The sequence below is a fragment of the Macaca fascicularis genome, chromosome 1 (genome assembly GCF_037993035.2).
Source record: "Macaca fascicularis isolate 582-1 chromosome 1, T2T-MFA8v1.1".
Classification (NCBI taxonomy): domain Eukaryota; kingdom Metazoa; phylum Chordata; class Mammalia; order Primates; family Cercopithecidae; genus Macaca; species Macaca fascicularis.
In genome coordinates this window covers 191,106,894-191,124,960 of record NC_088375.1, presented here as the reverse complement: position 1 = coordinate 191,124,960, position 18,067 = coordinate 191,106,894, and the positions used below count along the sequence as shown (strand labels likewise).

General features: G+C 45.6%; 1 protein-coding gene across 6 annotated transcripts in view; it reads left to right on the top strand.

The window, feature by feature from the left end:
* The first annotated feature begins 487 nt into the window (after window positions 1-487).
* The window catches only part of KDM4A (lysine demethylase 4A), a 57,713-nt gene continuing 40,133 nt past the window's right edge, over window positions 488-18,067 (top strand). For 3 of the 6 annotated variants that reach the window (XM_045372530.3, XM_045372537.3, XM_045372538.3), the window contains exons 1-6: window positions 488-591; window positions 3,319-3,495; window positions 5,771-5,946; window positions 12,345-12,459; window positions 14,925-15,118; window positions 17,731-17,780. In XM_045372530.3, coding sequence (XP_045228465.2) covers window positions 3,358-3,495; window positions 5,771-5,946; window positions 12,345-12,459; window positions 14,925-15,118; window positions 17,731-17,780 — 673 coding nt within the window. In that variant the 5' untranslated portion in view covers window positions 488-591; window positions 3,319-3,357. Of the gene's footprint in view, window positions 981-1,745; window positions 1,813-3,318; window positions 3,496-5,770; window positions 5,947-12,344; window positions 12,460-14,924; window positions 15,119-17,730; window positions 17,781-18,067 lie in introns of all 6 variants that reach the window. The other 3 variants (XM_045372536.3, XM_045372534.3, XM_045372535.3) reach the window with 3 other exon arrangements.

Here is an 18,067-nt window from a genome sequence, read left to right as displayed (position 1 = left end):
TTGTTTTGAAAACTGAGACGCCCAAGACAAACCGGGACAAGACGGTCATCTTTTCAGCACTCCCTGAGCTCGGAAGCTGCCCCTAAAGGCCCCGACACATTTCCACGTTAGGCCAAGAGGATACTCATCCCAAGAAAACTTTGGCCCATCCTTTCGTTAGCGACATCCTGTAGTAACCTCACCGCCCTTACCCATCTACCCGACCGGCCCACTTCTAGGTACTAGCTTCTTTCAACCCTGATTAGTTATGGGTGGCCAGGAGCCCGCCTATGATTGGCCAGCTTCGCGATCCAGCTAGAGGCTCACTGGCCGCAGTCCCGAGTGGTACAGCGTTTCCTCCTGGCAACAGCCCGAGCCGGCGCTCATAGGCTGAGCACACTGAGGTCGGGACTGGGAGGTGGCTGCGGCGCGTGCTCATTGGCTGGTGTATGGTTTGCAGCCACCCTTGAATTGGTTGACTCTGTGCGGCTGCGCAGATGCAGACTTTAGAGGAGGCGGAGTTTCGTCCTTCGCCTGCTGGAAAAGCAGTAGGATCGGCCAGTGGCGACAGCAGGAGCTGAGCCTAAGCCCTGGCGGGGCTTTGGGCTGTAGGTGAGAACTACAGGGTTTTGGAATTCTTGAGGCGCTTTGCTGCTGTAGCCGTGACCGTGAATTTTGTGGGGGAGGGGCGGTGGGGGTGGTTCTTCCAGCGGTGAGTGATCGGCATGTTTCTCGGCCAATAGGAGAAGGAGCTTCCAGAATGTGTTCTGAGATTGGCCTTTTCCAATCTTCAGGGCCAATGGACGTCGGGAGAGGGGGGCGGGTCCTCTGGGCCTTATTTTCTTCTTCCTGCGGCGGAGCTTTACTCGCTAAGGCGGCGGGGCCGGGAGGGGCCGAACCTGTGCGCGGTGAGGTTCGGGGACCTTGGGGAGCAGGGTGCGCTGCCTTTGGAGTGATGTTCGCGGGAGCGGCTGCGAGGGAAGGGTGCAGGAGTCCGAGGGGTTCGTTAGCAACAACTAGCTTTATTGAGTGGTTAAGTACCGGGCCTAGTGCTTAGTGTTTCGCTTGCATCATCTGAGCTAATCACAGCGACCCTGCAGGGCAGGGGGTTGGGATCCCCATTTTACAGGTGGAGAAACTGAGACTCAGTCAACTCACACAGCCAAGGTCACACAGCTAATAGACGGCAGAGACCGGATCTGTATTCAGAGTTGTGACTTTGGAGCCGGTGTTCTTGAATCACTAGGCTTTGTTACTGATTGGGAGGGAAGGTGTCATGAAACGGGAGCTTTCCCCAGGGAATAGATTGGGGGAAGGGAATCGTAGGGTTGAAGAAGGGATGAACAATTGAGGTGAGGGTGAGGAAATCAGTTTTTCAACAGTTACCGATTGCCTACTCTGTGCCATGCATTGTTCTAGGCATACAAAGATGAATTGGGCCAGAGGCTGATGAAGCCCATTAGGGCCCCTTTGAAGGCCCGGGGAAGGGCCCCAACATTGTATTCACATGACTGTATGTTTTTATAAAATTTGCAAAAGTAAGATATTTTGGATTCATTTTTCTTTTTAAGAGGGTCTTCAAAATTAAATAAACTTCGGGTTTCTCCATACTTGGAACTGCCCTTGCAAAGGACTTAATCCAGATGGAGATGAGGATGTAAGCAGTATAGGGCAGTGGAAGGTGCACTTAAGAGTGGGCTGTGGGCAAATTTCCTGGTATGTAAAACAGGGATAACAGTATACCTGCCATGCAAACTTTCTGCCAGGTTCATGAAAAGCGCCTGTTTAGAAACACGCCTTATTTTCGATGGAAAGGAAGCCTAGGAGATACGGGTAACTGGATTTGCCTTCTCTCCTACCTTACACAGTTCTGCTCCCAGGGCTGTAACCAGATTTCTGGTAGATTGGAGGCAGTTTTCTCCTTTCTGAGCTCTCCAGCTCTCAAAGAGACTCTTGGAGCTGAACCGCCATAGCTTTGGGCCCCAGATAGCGGGGTACAGAACTGCTGCTGCACCCTGAGTGAGGAGGGTGGGTAAAGGAAAGGACATACTAGTGTTCCTTCTAGAATGGCCTGTTTTCACTGGTATGCTTTGTCTTTTTTCAGTTGAGATGGTCTATTGTGTTACCGAGCTGTGGGGATGCACCCATTTAGCTGAAGTTCTCATCTAAAAACAAAGTATTTATTTGGCTTTCTCTAGTCAGTTATGAAGTTTGCCCTGTATTGCTAGTTTAAATTTTGTCCTTTGAGTTCTGGGTACAGTGCAATGGAACTTGTTTGTAACTTGATTTCATTAAGTACTCCTGAAACTGCATCTTAGTTTAGATAGAACAGTTTCACTTTAGGGTTTTAAAATTATGTTACTAATATCAAAGGTTTTAAAATCATGTTACTAATATCAAAGTACTTTTGAACCCTTAAGTTTTGTTATCTTGTAGCCACTTAACTTTTATTAGGTATCCGGTTTAGCTGTGCCCTAGGAAGGAGCTTTGGCCTCCCAAAGTGCTGGGATTACAGGCGTGAGCCACCACACCCAGCTGTGCGTGGCTTTCAAGTTGTAGTATATTATGTTTAATACTCTGAAAAGTGATTAGCAAGGTGTTAATAAGGGAGTAGCTTGAAAGGATAAGGGTAAAATATGGACATTTTAGCTGTACTATTAGATAGGACCAATAACCAAATTAATTTCCTTTTTTTAGCTGAACAATTTTCTGTTTGTTTTTTTTTTCAAGAGCAATCCTGTTGCAATAACAATATCTCTGTTGAAATAAGGTTTGAATCCATGCAGTTTTGATACATCACTTTCTTTTTAAACAGAACCTTTTCGATCTGTATTTCTAGTTTATTTAAATCACTTCTTGTTGTGATGTTTTAAAATTTTTTGAGACAGGGTCTCACTATGTTGCCCAGTCTAATCTCAAACTCCTGAATTCAAGCGATCCGCCCACCTCTGTCTCCCAAAGTGCTGGGATTACAGGCTTGAGCCACCACAGCCCCACCCTAAATAACTTTTCTTTCCTTTTTTTTTTTTTTTTTGTTTGAGACGGCGTTTTGCTCTTGTTGCCCAATCTGGAGTGCAATGGCACAATGTTGGCTCACTGCAGCCTCAGCCTCCCGGGTTCAAGCGATTTTCCAGCCTCAGCCTCCCGAGTAGCTGGGATTACAGGCGTGAGCCACTGTTCCTCGCCCCTAAATAACTTTTCTAGAGGCAGATTCCAGGTGTGAAGTCTTAACTGCATCTTCTGAATTCCTATATTATCTTTTACTGTTTTCAGCATTGATGTTTCCAGCACTTAATTTTAATTTTTATATTATTTTATGCTCTTAATGTGTTTCTTCAGATTCCTGTCTGACTAAAGGGACCTCAAAAAGGAGGGAAAATGGCTTCTGAGTCTGAAACTCTGAATCCCAGTGCTAGGATAATGACCTTTTATCCAACTATGGAAGAGTTCCGAAACTTCAGTAGATACATTGCCTACATTGAATCCCAAGGAGCTCATCGGGCAGGGCTGGCCAAGGTAAGGAGCTGGGATTGTTCAGATGGTTTTGTTACCTAGGGCAGCAGTAAGATTTTTTTCCTAAATAAGGGCCAGAACTGTGTTTTACTGAAAGTTGGGTGGGGTGATGACTTTAGTGAATGCAGTTCTATTTGCAAGTTAATTCCCGTTGTTAACATCAGAAGCATCTCTGCTTTTAGGTAGGAAGAGAGCTACTTGGAATCTTCAGAAAGGGGGAGGTAAAGAGCTAGTGTCTCCAGGCCTGGCTGCTGTTGTGCCTCAGCCCTCTTGGTGGAGCTGGGTGCAGTAGTGTTATTGAACTACCAGTGAGTGCTTATGCCATCTGACTTCTCTTGCTCTCATTTCAGTCTCATCCAGCACTCTAGTAGCAATTTGGCTTCCCATGTGGACTTTCTTCAAGGGGAGAGAATGCACTGGCCAGCCAACATGAGTATTCTGGTCCTTGTAATTTGAAATTGGTTTCTGGTTTGTACTTCTTTCTCCTGTGAGTTGGATTCGTTATTTTTCCTGAGTCAAATCAGTTCTTCATATATTCTGTCACAACCAGGTTGAGTGCTGGAAGCTGAAAGAACTGCATTTCTGGAGAGATCCTCAAGAAACCGAGAGGCAGGGACCTCAGTCTAAGTCAGGAGGAAATTTTTCACACCATTTTATGTTGTTTGAATTTCTTACCATATGTGCTTGTTACATTTTCAATATGAAAAGAGAAAGCAAGAACATTGGCTACAAAGCTGAGGACCAGTCTTGGACCCTGGTGCCTCCGGAGACTTGAGACGACCACATCCTCCTTCCTCCTCTTTCCTCTTATCTGCAGATACGCTACTGCTGGGTTAATGACAGCAGGCGGGGATAGCAGGGCCTGTAGTACAGTTTTTCGTAGCACATTGCTTTTTTTGGTTGTACTTTATTAGATTTAAAAAGTTATAAAAAAAATGTCGGTTATTACAAGTTAAATATTTCAAACGCAGATAAAGAAAAGGCTGATCTTCATCCACCTTCTCCAGTGCCGTCTCCTTAAGTGGTAATAGCTCCCTCCACACCTTTTTCTCTTCTCATACAAACATACACACATATAAGATAGTGTTATTTGTTTTGTTTTTAAAAGAGAATGGCATCATGCCATATACATTCCTGTGTTGGTTCGTTCATTCTTTTTTCTTTCTTTCTTTTTTTTTTTTCCTTTTTAACAACATATATTCCTCCCTCTAGGTCAGTTATGGATTCAACTCATTCTTCTTTTTTCTCATGTCAACTGTCTTGTTAATTTATTACTATTGGAATGGGTAATTTGCTTATGTGAGTAAAACAGAATGCTATTGGAAGGTAGCTACTGTAGAGCCTTGCTCTCTCTCAGTATTTTCTTGTATGTCCTTTCAGTGTTTTTATGCAGATGCTAGTGTGTGTGTGTGTGTGTGTGTGTGTGTGTTTTCTCCCTTGTTACATAAAGTGAAACAGTACTCTCTAATTAAACAACAAAAAAAAAGCTGTATAGTATTCCATAAAGCACATCTATCTTACTTAACTATTAAAGATAAGATTTTTTTTTTTTTTTTGAGATGGAGTTTTGCTCTTGTTGCCCCAGCTGGAGTGCAATCGTGCGATCTTGGCTTACTGCAACCTCTGCCTCCGGGTTCAAGCAATTCTCCTGCATCAGCCCCCCAGATAGCCGGGATTATAGTTGAGCACCACCATGCCACTAATTTTTGTATTTTTAGTAGAGATGGGGTTTCACCATGTTGGCCAAGCTGATCTCACACTCTGACCTCAGGTGATTCACCTGCCTCGGCCTCCCAAAGTGCTGGGATTACAGGCATGAGCCATTGTGCCTGGCCTCACGATTAGATTTTTAAGAATGTTATGCTTCTTTGTAAGTAAATTCTAATCTAGTATGTGAAAAAAGGAAATTCTGTATAAGTATAGAGTCGACCAAATCAAGTAAAATTGTGTTTGTGATTTTTTTTAAAGAGAGCACTGGGCTATGAGATTGAGAGAGAAACAACTCTTCAGTCTCTTTTCTTGGTGTCCAAATAAGATACTGAAGCTGGGAACAAGTATTACTTACCTTAGGTTATTGCAGTTAGGCAGCCGATTGGTGGCAAAAGTGGATCAGGATTAGCATGCCTGTGACTTACTGTGTTTTGGTGAATGTGGGTAAATCAAAGTAACTGTCTAGTAAAATTGACTGTTAGGTTGGCTGGTAACTTACATGCTTCCTGGTGTCTGACTGGCTTGCCAGGTTTCTCATCTGTCTTTTTGTTTCTTGTGTTCCCTTCAGGTTGTTCCTCCAAAAGAGTGGAAGCCACGAGCATCCTATGATGACATTGATGATTTGGTCATTCCTGCCCCCATCCAACAGCTGGTGACAGGGCAGTCTGGCCTCTTTACTCAGTACAACATACAGAAGAAAGCCATGACTGTTCGAGAGTTCCGCAAGATAGCCAATAGCGATAAGTGAGTGGAAACCCTTTCTTACCTGACATACCATCTAGGACCCTGGTGTCTCATCCTCCTAGCATCTCTAGGACTGCTGCTGTCCTGATGAACAGTGTTTTCAGTAGGACAGCTCTGTTCTATTTGTCTCCCTTTCTGCTTTTTTTGTGGAAGCATTTCCTCCTCTCAGGACTGTCTCAGTCTAAACCTGTTCCTGTTTATATCAACAAATCCCATTGTTTTTCCATCAGAAGTAGAATCATTTTCTGACTCTGAAGTTGCAAGGAGAAAGTTGGAGGTGGTGCACAAGGAGCTTTTGCTGGGTATTGATAACCACCTGCTCATCAAAAGTGCTTTGGTTCCACTCCCTTTCTCTTGGGATGCTCTGTGTTTAATTGTGCTGGAATTTCTCACTGCCCATCCAGCCTGCTAGCTCATTTCTGTTTTGACATTAACAAAGTGTGAGTAAACCACCAAGCTGGTTGCTATTTTCTGTCACTCCATTCTTCTTCCTCTGTACCTTCTTGTCTCTTTTAGAGATACTTTTCTTTGTGTAGGCCTGTTCTCAGTTCTTCTCTGCTGTGGGGTTTTTTTTTTTTTTTTGAGATGGAGTCTCACTCTATTGCCCAGGCTGGAGTGCAGTGGAGAGATCTTGGCTCACTGCAACCTCTGTCTCCCAGGTTCAAGTGATTCTCCTGCTTCAGCCTCCCAAGTAGCTGGGACTATAGACACGCACCACCATGCTTGGCTAATTCTTGTATTTTTATTAGAGACAGGGTTTCACCACATTGGCCAGGCTGGTCTTGAACTCCTGACCTCAAGTGATCCGCCTGCCTTGGCCTCCCATAGTGCTGGGATTACAGGCAAGAGCCACCACGCCTGGCCCTTCTCTGCTGTTTTTAATGTTTAGTTCTCATTTTTCCTGAGATTCACAGAGAATAAATTTTGTGTTCCCTCGTTCATCTCTGACTACTCCATCTTTTCTTTTTTTTTTTTTTTGAGACGGAGTCTCACTCATTCCCCAGAGTGCAATAGTGCGATGGTGCAATCTCAGCTCACTGCAACCTCCGCCTCCCGGGTTCAAGCAGTTCTCCTGTCTCAGCCTCCCGAATAGCTGGGATTACAGGTGCCTGCCACCATGCCAGGCTAATTTTTATATTTTTAGTAGAGACAGGGTTTCACCATGTTGGCCAAGCTGGTTTTGAGCTCCTGATCTCAGGTGATCTGCCCACCTTTGATCCCAAAGTGCTGGGATTATAAGCGTGAGCCGTTGCACCCGGCCTTGACCACTCCTTCTAATCCTCTTCCTTGGATTTTCTCACTTTCCATTGACTCCTTAATTTTGAGTTTCCACAAGTTTTTCCTTTTTCCCTTGCTTCTTTTCCTGAGCCTTTTGATTTGCACATGCCTTGATTTCAGCTAGTCACACATACTGTGCCTTCACATAGCCCAGAGCCAGGTCTTGTGCCTGCCTGTCTTTGCCCTGCTGGGGTGGCATTCCTGTGCTTCATCAGCTCTCTCTCATCAGGTCTCACTTTGTTTCTACTCTTTGCCTTCTTTTCATTGACTTATCACACTTGACTTATCACAATTGTAATTGAGATCTTCTAGTTTTATTGACAACTGAACTCTTTCTGTTGTTTCTTAAGACACGGTGTCGCTGTGTTACCCAAGTTGGAGTGCAGTGGTGCAGTCATGACTTACTGCAGCCTTGACTGCCCAGGCTCAAGTGATCCTTCTAGCTCAGCCTCCCAAGTAACTGGAGGTATAGGCATGTGTTACCATGCTCAGCTAATTTTTTTATTATTTGCTGCCCAGTTTGGTCTTGAACTCCTGGGCTCAAGCGATCCCCTTGCCTCAGACTCCCGAAGTGCTGGGATTATAGGCATGAGCCACTGCATCCGGCGGACACCTTACCTCTTTTTTTTTTTGAGACGGAGTCTCACTGTGTTGCCAGGCTAGAATGCAGTGGCGCGATCTTGGCTCACTGCAACCTCTGCCTCCTGGGTTCACGCTGATTCTCCTGCCTCAGCCTCCTGAGTAGCTGGGATTACAGGTGCCTGCCACCACGCCCGACTAATTTTTGTATTTTTAGTAGAGACGGGTTTCATCATGTTGGCCAGGATTGTCTCGATCTCTTGACTTCATGATCCACCCACCTCGGCCTCCCAAAGTGCTGGGATTACAGGCATGAGCCACCGTGCCTGGCCAACCTTACTCTTAAAACATCTACCTTGGCCGGGCGTGGTGGCTCAAGCCTGTAATCCCAGCACTTTGGGAGGCCGAGATGGGCGGATCACGAGGTCAGGAGATCGAGACCATCCTGGCTAACACGGTGAAACCCCGTCTCTACTAAGAAATACAAAAAATAGCCGGGCGAGGTGGCAGCGCCTGTAGTCCCAGCTACTCGGGAGGCTGAGGCTGGAGAATGGCGTGAACCCGGGAGGCGGAGCTTGCAGTGAGCTGAGATCCGGCCACTGCACTCCAGCCTGGGCTACAGAGCGAGACTCCGTCTCAAACAAAAAAAAAAAAAAAAAAAAAAAAAAACATCTACCTTGCTGGCCAACCTGCTGGCCAATGAGAGAATTTACATAAAGGCATGTCAAAGAAATGTGGCTTGCTCTGCAGGTGAAAGGCTGTACCCTTCCTGCCATCCTTTTTGTCTGATTTTTGCTATGCATGAGGACCAAGCTCACCTGCTTTCTGTTTCTCACATGGAATTCCACCAGGGGCTTCAGTCTCCTCAGCCTTTCTTCCCTTTTTGTTAACACATTAGGCCTTTTCTTTCTTTTTTTTTTTTTTTTTTTTTTTGAGATGGAGTCTCGCTCTCTCACCCAAGCCGGAACACAGTGGTGCAATGTTGGCTTGCTGCAACCTCAGCCTCCTGGCTTCAAGCGATTTTCCTGCCTCAGCCTCCCGAGTAGCCACCACACCCGGCTAATTTTTTGTATTTTTAGTAGAGATGGGGTTTCACCATATTGGCCAGGCTGTTCTCACTTTATCTTCTTTCAGCACACTTGTTTTCCTTTTAAATTAACCAGCCCTATGTCTATTCCTTTTATCCTAATACATAGCAGATTCTTACCTTTAAGGTAAAAACCTAAATTTTTGCTTTTGAGACAGAGTCTCGCTGTGTTGCCCAGGCTGGAGTACAGTGGCATGATCTCAGCTCACTGCAATCTCTGCCTCCCAGGTTTAAGCGATTCTCTTACCTCAGCTTCCCGAGTAGCTGGGATTACAGGTGCCCGCCACCATGCCTGGCTAATTTTTTTGTATTTTTAGTAGAGATGGGGTTTCACCATGTTGGTTAGGCTGGTCTCGAACTCCTGGCCTCAGATCAGCCCGCCTTGGCCTCCCAAAGTGCTGGCACCCTGCCCGACCTAAAAACCTACCTTCATGAAACAGATTAGTTGGTAATAGAGGAGTTAATTATATTTCAGAGAGAATGTTAGGTCTCTAAAATGTATTATTCACTAGGTTGACAATCTGTAAGGGAGTTATTTAGTCAGATTTTTTTTTTTCTTTTTTGAGATGGAGTCTTACTCTGTCGCCCAGGCTGGAGTGCAGTGGTGCTGTTTCAGCTCTCTGCCACCTCCACCTCTTGGGTTCAAGCAATTCTTCAGCCTCAGCTTCCCAAGTAGCTGGGACTACAGGTGCTCGCCACCACACCCGGCTAATTTTTTGTGTTTTTAGTAGAGATGGGATTTCACCATGTTAGCCAGGATGGTCTTGATCTCCTGACCTCGTGATCCGCCCGCCTTGGCCTCCCAAGTGCTGGGATTACAGGTGTGAGCCACTGTGCCTGGCCTGTTTAGTCAGATTTTTATTTAATTAATTTTAAATTCATTCCCATTATCTCCATGAGTTCATTTTGGTCTTTATGTGTCTACTCTTTATACATTTATAATATTTCTTTTGCCATTTTAGTTAGAATGTGCATTAGTTTTTCACCTTTTCAAATATCTGTAAGGTTTGTGTATTACTCTTCTTAAAATTGCTTCATAATAATAATAATTTTTTTTTTTTTTTTTTTTTTTTTTTTGAGACGGAGTCTCGCTCTGTCACCCAGGCTGGAGTGCAGTGTCTTGATCTCGGCTCACTGCAACCTCCACTTCCTTCCGGGTTCAAGCGATTCTCCTGCCTCAGCCTCCAGAGTAGCTGGAACTACAGGTGCGCACCACCACACCCAGCTAATTTCATGGTTCACTGCAGCCTTGATCTCCCAGGCTCAAGAGATCCTCCCATCTCAGCCCTCCTACTCCCTCCCACCCCCAGTAGCTGAGACTGCAGGTGTGCACCACCATGCCCTGCTAATTTTTTTTTTTTTTTTTGAGATGGAGTTTCGCTCTTGTTGCCCAGGCTGGAGTGCAATGGCGTGATATCGGCTCACTGCAACCTCTGTCTCCCAGGTTCAAGCAGTTCTCCTGCCTCAGCCTCCCAAGTAGCTGAGATTACAGATGTGAGCCACCATGCCTGGCTAATTTTTGTATTTTTAGTAGAGTTGGGGTTTCACCATGTTGGCCAGGCTGGTCTCAAACTCTTGACCTCAGGTGATCCGCCTGCCGTGGCCTCCCAAAGTGCTGGGATTACAGGCGTGAGTCACTGCTCCTGGCCAGCTCTGCTAATTTTTAAAGTTTTTGTAGAAATAGGATTTTGCCATGTTACTGGTCTCAAACTCTTGGGCTCAAGTGATCCTCCTGCCTCAGCCTCCCAAAGTGCTGCGATTATAGGCCTGAGCCACCGTACTTGGCTGGTTTGAATCTAAAAGAAGTTTTTTTGTTTGTTTGTTTTTAGTAAATTTTCAGTATATGGTGATTAAGCTAAAGAGTATAGATATTTTTAGACTGGGTACATTGACTCACTTCTATAATCCTACCACTTTGGGAGGCCGAGGTTGGAGGATCACTTGAGGCCAGGAGTTTGAGACCAACTTGGGCAACACTGCAGGATTCCATCTCTACAAAAAATAAAAACACTAACCAGGTGTGATGGTGCATACTTGCAGTCCTGGCTACTCGGGAGGCTGGGGCAGGAGGATTGCTTGAGCCCAGGAGTTCAAGGCTATAGTAAGCTGTGATCACACCACTGTGCTGCAGCCTGGGCAGCAGAGCAAGGATCCTGTCTTTTTAAGGTATAGTTTTTTTTTTTTTTTTTTGAAACAGAGTTTTATTCTATGGCTGAGGGTGGACTGCAGTGACGTTAGCTCAGCTCACTGCAGACTCCTCCTGGGTTTAAGTAATTCTCGTGCCTCAGCCCCCGCCCTAAGTAGCTGGAATTACAGGCGTGTGCCACCACGCCTGGCTAATTTTTGTATTTCTAATAGAGACCAGGTTTCACCATGTTGGCCAGGTTGGTCTTGAACTCCTGACCTCAGGTGACCTGCCCCCACCAGGCCTCCCAAAGTGCTGGGATAACAGGTGTGAGCCACCATGCCTCTGGCCAAAGTGTAGATATTTCTATGACTTTATATGTAGATAGGTAGATATAAATATGCGCATATGTGAGTACGGATTTTCCTAATTGGAATATTTGATGTGCAAAAATCTAGATTTTTAGAGCTATTTTATATTTTTACTAAAATACTTGATGTTTTTAGGTGTGATTACTTGGTGAGTGTCAGCCACTGCGTAGGGCGCTGGGCATACAGCAGGGGCACTTACAAATGAGTCCTCTTGGAGCAGCTTCCTTTTGGCTGGTTCAGGGAGGTGAACGCTGTTGGAAAGCCTCAGCTCTTCACATGCTACTGGGTTTTGGTTGTCTGTGGATATGCAGGGACCTTGGGTCTTGGTTTGTAAGCCCATTTTCTCCCTGGGTGGCCACCTGAATCCAGCAAGGTGTGGTTTAAGTAGTCTCTTCAGAGTTGAGGATGTGCTTGTTAAGGAAGGTGGGTTTACATCTCTGCGTACATTACCTTCCTCAGGCCCAGTGCTCATGGAAGGGACGTTCAGGGAGTGACTACGTATTAGATCCTTGAAGGCCAAGATTATGCCTTGTTCATTTGAAATTCTTGCTGTCAGGCCGGGCGCGGTGGCTCAAGCCTGTAATCCCAGCACTTTGGGAGGCCGAGATGGGCGGATCACGAAGTCAGGAGATCGAGACCATCCTGGCTAACACGGTGAAACCCCGTCTCTACTAAGAAATACAAAAAATAGCCGGGCGAGGTGGCAGCGCCTGTAGTCCCAGCTACTCGGGAGGCTGAGGCTGGAGAATGGCGTGAACCCGGGAGGCGGAGCTTGCAGTGAGCTGAGATCCGGCCACTGCACTCCAGCCTGGGCTATAGAGCGAGACTCCGTCTCAAAAAAAAAAAAAAAAAAAAGAAATTCTTGCTGTCACTGGAATAGGGGATTATGTCTTGTAATGTTCATAATGCCTAATAAACCCCTGTAAGTGGTTTACATGTTTCTTTTTACTTTCAAAAGGTACTGTACCCCACGCTATAGTGAGTTTGAAGAGCTCGAGCGGAAATACTGGAAAAATCTTACATTCAATCCTCCCATCTATGGTGCAGATGTGAATGGTACCCTCTATGAAAAGGTGAGGCTCACTGGAAACCCTCTGTGCAGCATTTTTTGTAATTTCGTAATACCTTTTTTTCGACCCAGCACGTAGTAGGCACCTAAAAGCTGTTTGGTGAATGGGTAGATGAACAGATGATCTACCCCCAGCTGATGTTGCTGTGCTGGCCTCATTGTGGGCCATTTTGCATGTGACTGAATTTTATTTCTCCTACTTTACATGTGAAGTGGGTGATGTGCTCTTTTCAAGGGTTGTTAGCATAGTCGGTGGGTGGTAGCTGATGAGTTCTTGAAAGGGTGGGTTGGCTCTCAGATAATGAAATGAGGCAATGTGGTTTCTGCAGAAGAAAGATGACTGAATACTGAAAGGGGTATACATTTAAGAAGAGAAATACATTTAGATTCTTCAGAATCCTCAAACAAGATTCTGTGGCAAAACCTATTTTAACCACTTTCATTGGCTTGGGACATAGTCCTGCCTTAAATATGGTGAAAGGGGAAAATATTTGGGAATATCTTCTGATGACTGAAAAGTAGGGCATTTCAGGGATTATCACTCATAATTGTTTTCATGTTTTAAGGTTTTTTTTTTGAGATGGAGTTTCGCTCTTGTTGCCCAGGCTGGAGTGCAGTGGTGTGATCTCAGCTCACCACAAACCTCCACCTCCTGGGTTCAAGTGATTTTCCTGCCTCGGCCTCCTGAGTAGCTGGGATTATAGGCATGCACCACCCTGCCTGGCTAATTTTGTATTTTTTAGTAGAGTCGGGGTTTCTCCATGTTGGTCAGGCTGGTCTCAAACTCCCCACCTCAGGTGATCCACGTGCCTCAGCCTCCCAAAGTGCTGGGATTACAGGCGAGAGCCATTGCGCCTGGCCCATATTTTAATGTTTTTATCAGTTATTGGAAGAGTTAAAAAAATGAATTCCAGGCCGGGCATGGTGGCTCACATCAGTAATCCCAGCACTTTGGGAGGCTGACGCAGGCGGATCATGAGGTCAGGAGATCGAGACCATCCTGGCTGACACGGTAAAACCCCATCTCTACTAAAAATACAAAAAAATTAGCCGGGTGTGGTGGCAGGCGCCTGTAGTCCCAGCTACTCGGGAGGCTTAGGCAGGAGAATGGCGTGAACCCGGCAGGCGGAGCTTGCAGTGAGCCGAGATCGTGCCACTGCACTCCAGCCTGGGCAACACAACGAGACCCCGTCTCAAAAAAAAAAGAATTCCAGTTTTGTTGATAACAGTTTTTTGGGGGTCAGGGAGAGCCAAGCTTGTAGGGATGAATGGCAAGAAGATGTTGTAAGGATCTGGGATGGGGAGGTACAAAAGTCAGGCATAATAATAATCCAGGGCCTAGTTATAGGAGGTGGGCTCCCAGCTGGCCATTACAACTCAGGAAAAGGATATTGCACATTTTTTTATGAAGACACTGCCTGGTGGAAATCAGGGCTAAAAAGCCACAACATTGCCATAGTTTTTTGTTTTTTCGTTTTTGAGACAGAATCTCGTCCTGCTACCCAGCTAGAGTATAGTGAGTGGTATGATCATAGATTACTGTAACCTCAAACCCCTGGGCTCAAGGGATCCTCCTGCTTCACCCTCCCAAGTAGCTGAGATTGCAGTCACGTGCCACTTCACCTGGCTACCTTTTTTTTATTTGTAATTTTTTTGTAGAGACTGGGTCTTACTTTGTTGCCTTGGATGGTCTTGAACTCCTGGGCTCAAGCAATCCTGCCTTGGCCTCCCAAAGTGTTGAGATTACAGGTGTGAGCCACCACACCTGGTCCACTGTCATAGTTCCCATGTTTTGCAATTTTTTTGTGTGTGTGTGGTCATAGAGTTTTTTTTCTCTTTTGACCTAAGTTTCTTTAGCATCAATTCAAACTTTTCCTCTTGGGGTTTAAAACAGGTGACTGTTGGCCGGGCACGGTGGCTCACGCCTGTAATCCCAGCACTTCAGGAGGCCAAGGCGGGTGGATCACGAGGTCAGGAGTTCAAGACCAGCCTGGCCAAGATGGTGAAACCCCGTCTCTACTAAAAATAGAAAAATTAGTGGGGTGTGGTGGCAGTTGCCTGTAATCCCAGCTACTTGGGAGGCTGAGGCAGGGAATTGCTTGAACCAGGGAGGCGGAGGTTGCAGTGAGCCAAGATCACGCCACTGTGCTCCAGCGTGGACAACAAAGTGAGACTCTGTCTCAAAAACAAACACACAAAAAAACAGGTGACTGTCATCTCTTCATTCATCTTCCCTGCACTAGTATTCACAAAGTAATATTTGCCCTTTGAAGGTAAATTGTGTCAGTTCCAGTGGTAGCTGTGAAAGTGAATGAGGAATGCTGTGGTCTTCACGTCCATAGTGTTTTGACATTATTCCAAATGTTTGTCAGAGATGACAGCTTACTTGTGACCTACTCTGATTTGTAGGTTCAGAGCCTTGGTTTATATGTAAATGTAACTTGCCCCGGACTGTCATTGCCTTTGCAGCATGTTGATGAGTGGAATATTGGCCGGCTGAGAACAATCCTGGACTTGGTGGAAAAGGAGAGTGGGATCACCATTGAGGGTGTGAACACCCCATACCTGTACTTTGGCATGTGGAAGACATCTTTTGCTTGGCACACTGAAGACATGGACCTCTACAGCATCAACTACCTGCACTTCGGAGAACCCAAGTCCTGGTACAGTCTGCCTGCAGTCGGCACCGGGCTTCTGTGCTAGAGCACGGGCTCACGTTCGGTGTGCATGGGAAGCACCTCAGGATTATGTTAAAGTGCAGACGCTGGTTCAGGCCTGGGGTGACATTCCATGTTTCAAACAGACTTTCAAGTGCTGAGATGCTGTTGGAGCTCTGGTGCTCAGACCACCTTTTGAGTAGGGAGGCTTTAGAGAGCAGGGCGCTGGCAGAGTTACCCAAAGACACGAGGGCTCTTCCAGCCTATCCGACTGCTTTCTAATTTTTTTTCTGAACAGGCCTGAGGCATTTCTTAGCAGCAGACTTCTAAGACTACAGTCACTCCCTCAGATGATAGAAAGCTTTCTTTTCCTTACGATAAGAAAGAATATTAATACTTGGGGAGCAGCAGTGTGTGCTTAACACACGAGGGATTGCGAGGCTATTCAGCATGCTTCCTGTTCGTTCTCCAGGGTGTTATTCTTGTTGGTGAGACAAACATTGGTTCTCTCTCCTCTCTCTGCGCTGACCCATCTTTGAGTCTCAGCATTTTTTTTTTTTTCTATTTTGAGACAGGGTCTCACTCTGTCACCCAGGCTGGAGTGCAGTGGCACCATTATGGCTCACTGCAGCCTTGACCTCCTGGGCTCAAGTGATCCTTCTACTTCAGCCTCCCAAGTAGCTGGGATTATAGGCATGCACCAGTATGCCCAGCTAATTTTTTTCCTTCTTTTTTTTAGGGTAGAGATGGGGGTCTCACTATGTTGCACAGGCTGGTCTCAAACTGCTGGGCTCAAGCAGTCCTCCCACTTCAGCCTTCCAAAGTGCTAGGATTATAGGCATGTGCCACTGTACCTGGCCCCTGTCTCAGCATTTTAGTGAAGGTGCTGCAGATAACTGCAGTGAATAAGACAGATGAAATACCTACCCTCACACAGGTCGGCAACTGGTCAGGAGGTAGAAAGTGTGAGAGAATGATCATATGGTGTGGGGACAGCTCTGATGGGGAAGAAGTGGGTGCTAAGGTCCACATAGGAAGGATAGATGGGTGAGATTAAAGAAGGCTTCTTTGGAAGAGGTGACAACTGAGATCCAAAACATGAGAAGGACATAACTGGGTGGAATGGTGGTGGGTTTAGCAGCTGGGAGATTGAGGGAAGTGTATCCAGGCAGTTGGAACCACAGATGCAGAGCTCCTGGATTAAGACAGGACATGAGGGCCAGTCATGGTGGCTCACACCTGTAATCCCAGCACTTTGGGAGGCTGAGGCAGGTGGATCACCTGAGGTCAGGAGTTCGAGACCAGCCTGGCTAACATGGTGAAACCTATCTCTACTAAAAATACAAAAGTAGCCAGGCATGGTGTGTTTAGGGAGCTAGGGGAAGTCTACTGTAGACTGAATGCTGTGTAAAATGATGAGAAGTGAGTGATGAGGTCAGAGGGGACACCATGGGGCGCATTATGGCAAGTCATGAAAACCATATCCACCTTCATTTCTTTCTTCAGCATCCTCAGCCATGTTCTCTCTCAGGAGTTTTCCTTTCTTCTTTCAAGTGCTTTCCAGTTTCTAATCTGGGGGGAAAGAACCTTTTGAGCCTATGATTACCCCCTAACTACTGTCCTATTTCCTTCCTCAGAAGGCTAGACTTGTAGGATGTGTAAATGTAGCTTTTGTGTCTTCACCATTGTTGACTCCAAAATTCCCTGCTCCTGGATTTTTGAATTCTCTTGTAAAAGAAGGTTTTCCAGTTATTATATACATTCTTAGGTCCTCTGAAGTGGGACCTCCGGAGCCTTCTGTGTAGGGTTGCCTGATGGATCCCAGAGTCCTTTAGGTGACATTTTTGTCAACTCTCCTTCTCTGTTTTGTTTTATAATGAAGCTGTTTGTAGTGGGAGGATTTGTTGTTACTGTGGAATAATCTTCAGAAGAGATTAAAAAGATTAAAATAGAGTTACTGTGAGTTTCAGAATATAAAGTTTAACAATTTTGCAAAAGTTTTAAATAGTCCTAGGTGTCCTTTTTTTCTTTTCATTTTTTTAGGAAGAACAGTTTCGATGGTGTTTAGACACCCTACTGGGTAGAGAGGTAATTGATTGTTGGGTAATCAGTGTATGTAGCTGTTGGGGAGATAAAGGGAAAATGGGTTCGTCAGCAGATACAGGGCTAGGTCTCTTAAGTGTCGGATCCATCTTGCACTTTGTTTTCCATTCTTCCTCTCTAGCCCTCCCCCAGTTAGGCCTTTCAAGCATTTAAAAATACTGAGCATTTTTAAATACTGAGGTTATGTAATGACATCCTTTTTTAAAAAAAAATGTTATATGAACAACATTATAAACGAGAGTAATATTGTGTACCATAAATCCTGGCTCATGGTGAACACTTAATAAACATCTTATTAAGTGAATGAATATAGAAGAAATAAATTCACTCACCTTTTTTATGGACTCTTTACTCCTGTGCCGAAACAGTCTAATATTTCATTTTTTCAGATTCCTTTCTAGTGCTTGGGAAGTTAAAAAAAATCTGCTATTTCAAGGTGTTTTGAGAGTGGGAATAAGCCCCTTAGCTTCTGTACCTGTCTCCGCCCAGCCTCTGATGCTCTCATGTGATTGCAGGTACTCTGTTCCACCTGAGCATGGAAAGCGGTTGGAACGCCTCGCCAAAGGTACTGTGTCTCGTCTGTTTGCTGGGTTGGACCCTCCTATGAGCTGTGCTCCTTGCTCTACACTAAAATGTGCATTCCCCATGGTCAGATTCTTGCAGGTCCTGTTGCAGGCCTGCAGATGTGGGTGAGCCACATTGGTTACCTTAAGAGGGCAGTGACAGAGCCTTTTCTTCCTTTGTCCTGAGCAAGGACTTGGTCATTTCTTCTTTGATTGTCTGTGCCTCAGTTTTAATGAGCAGTGGTGTTTCTTTGACCAGCGATAATGAACCAGACCAGTATGACCGGTG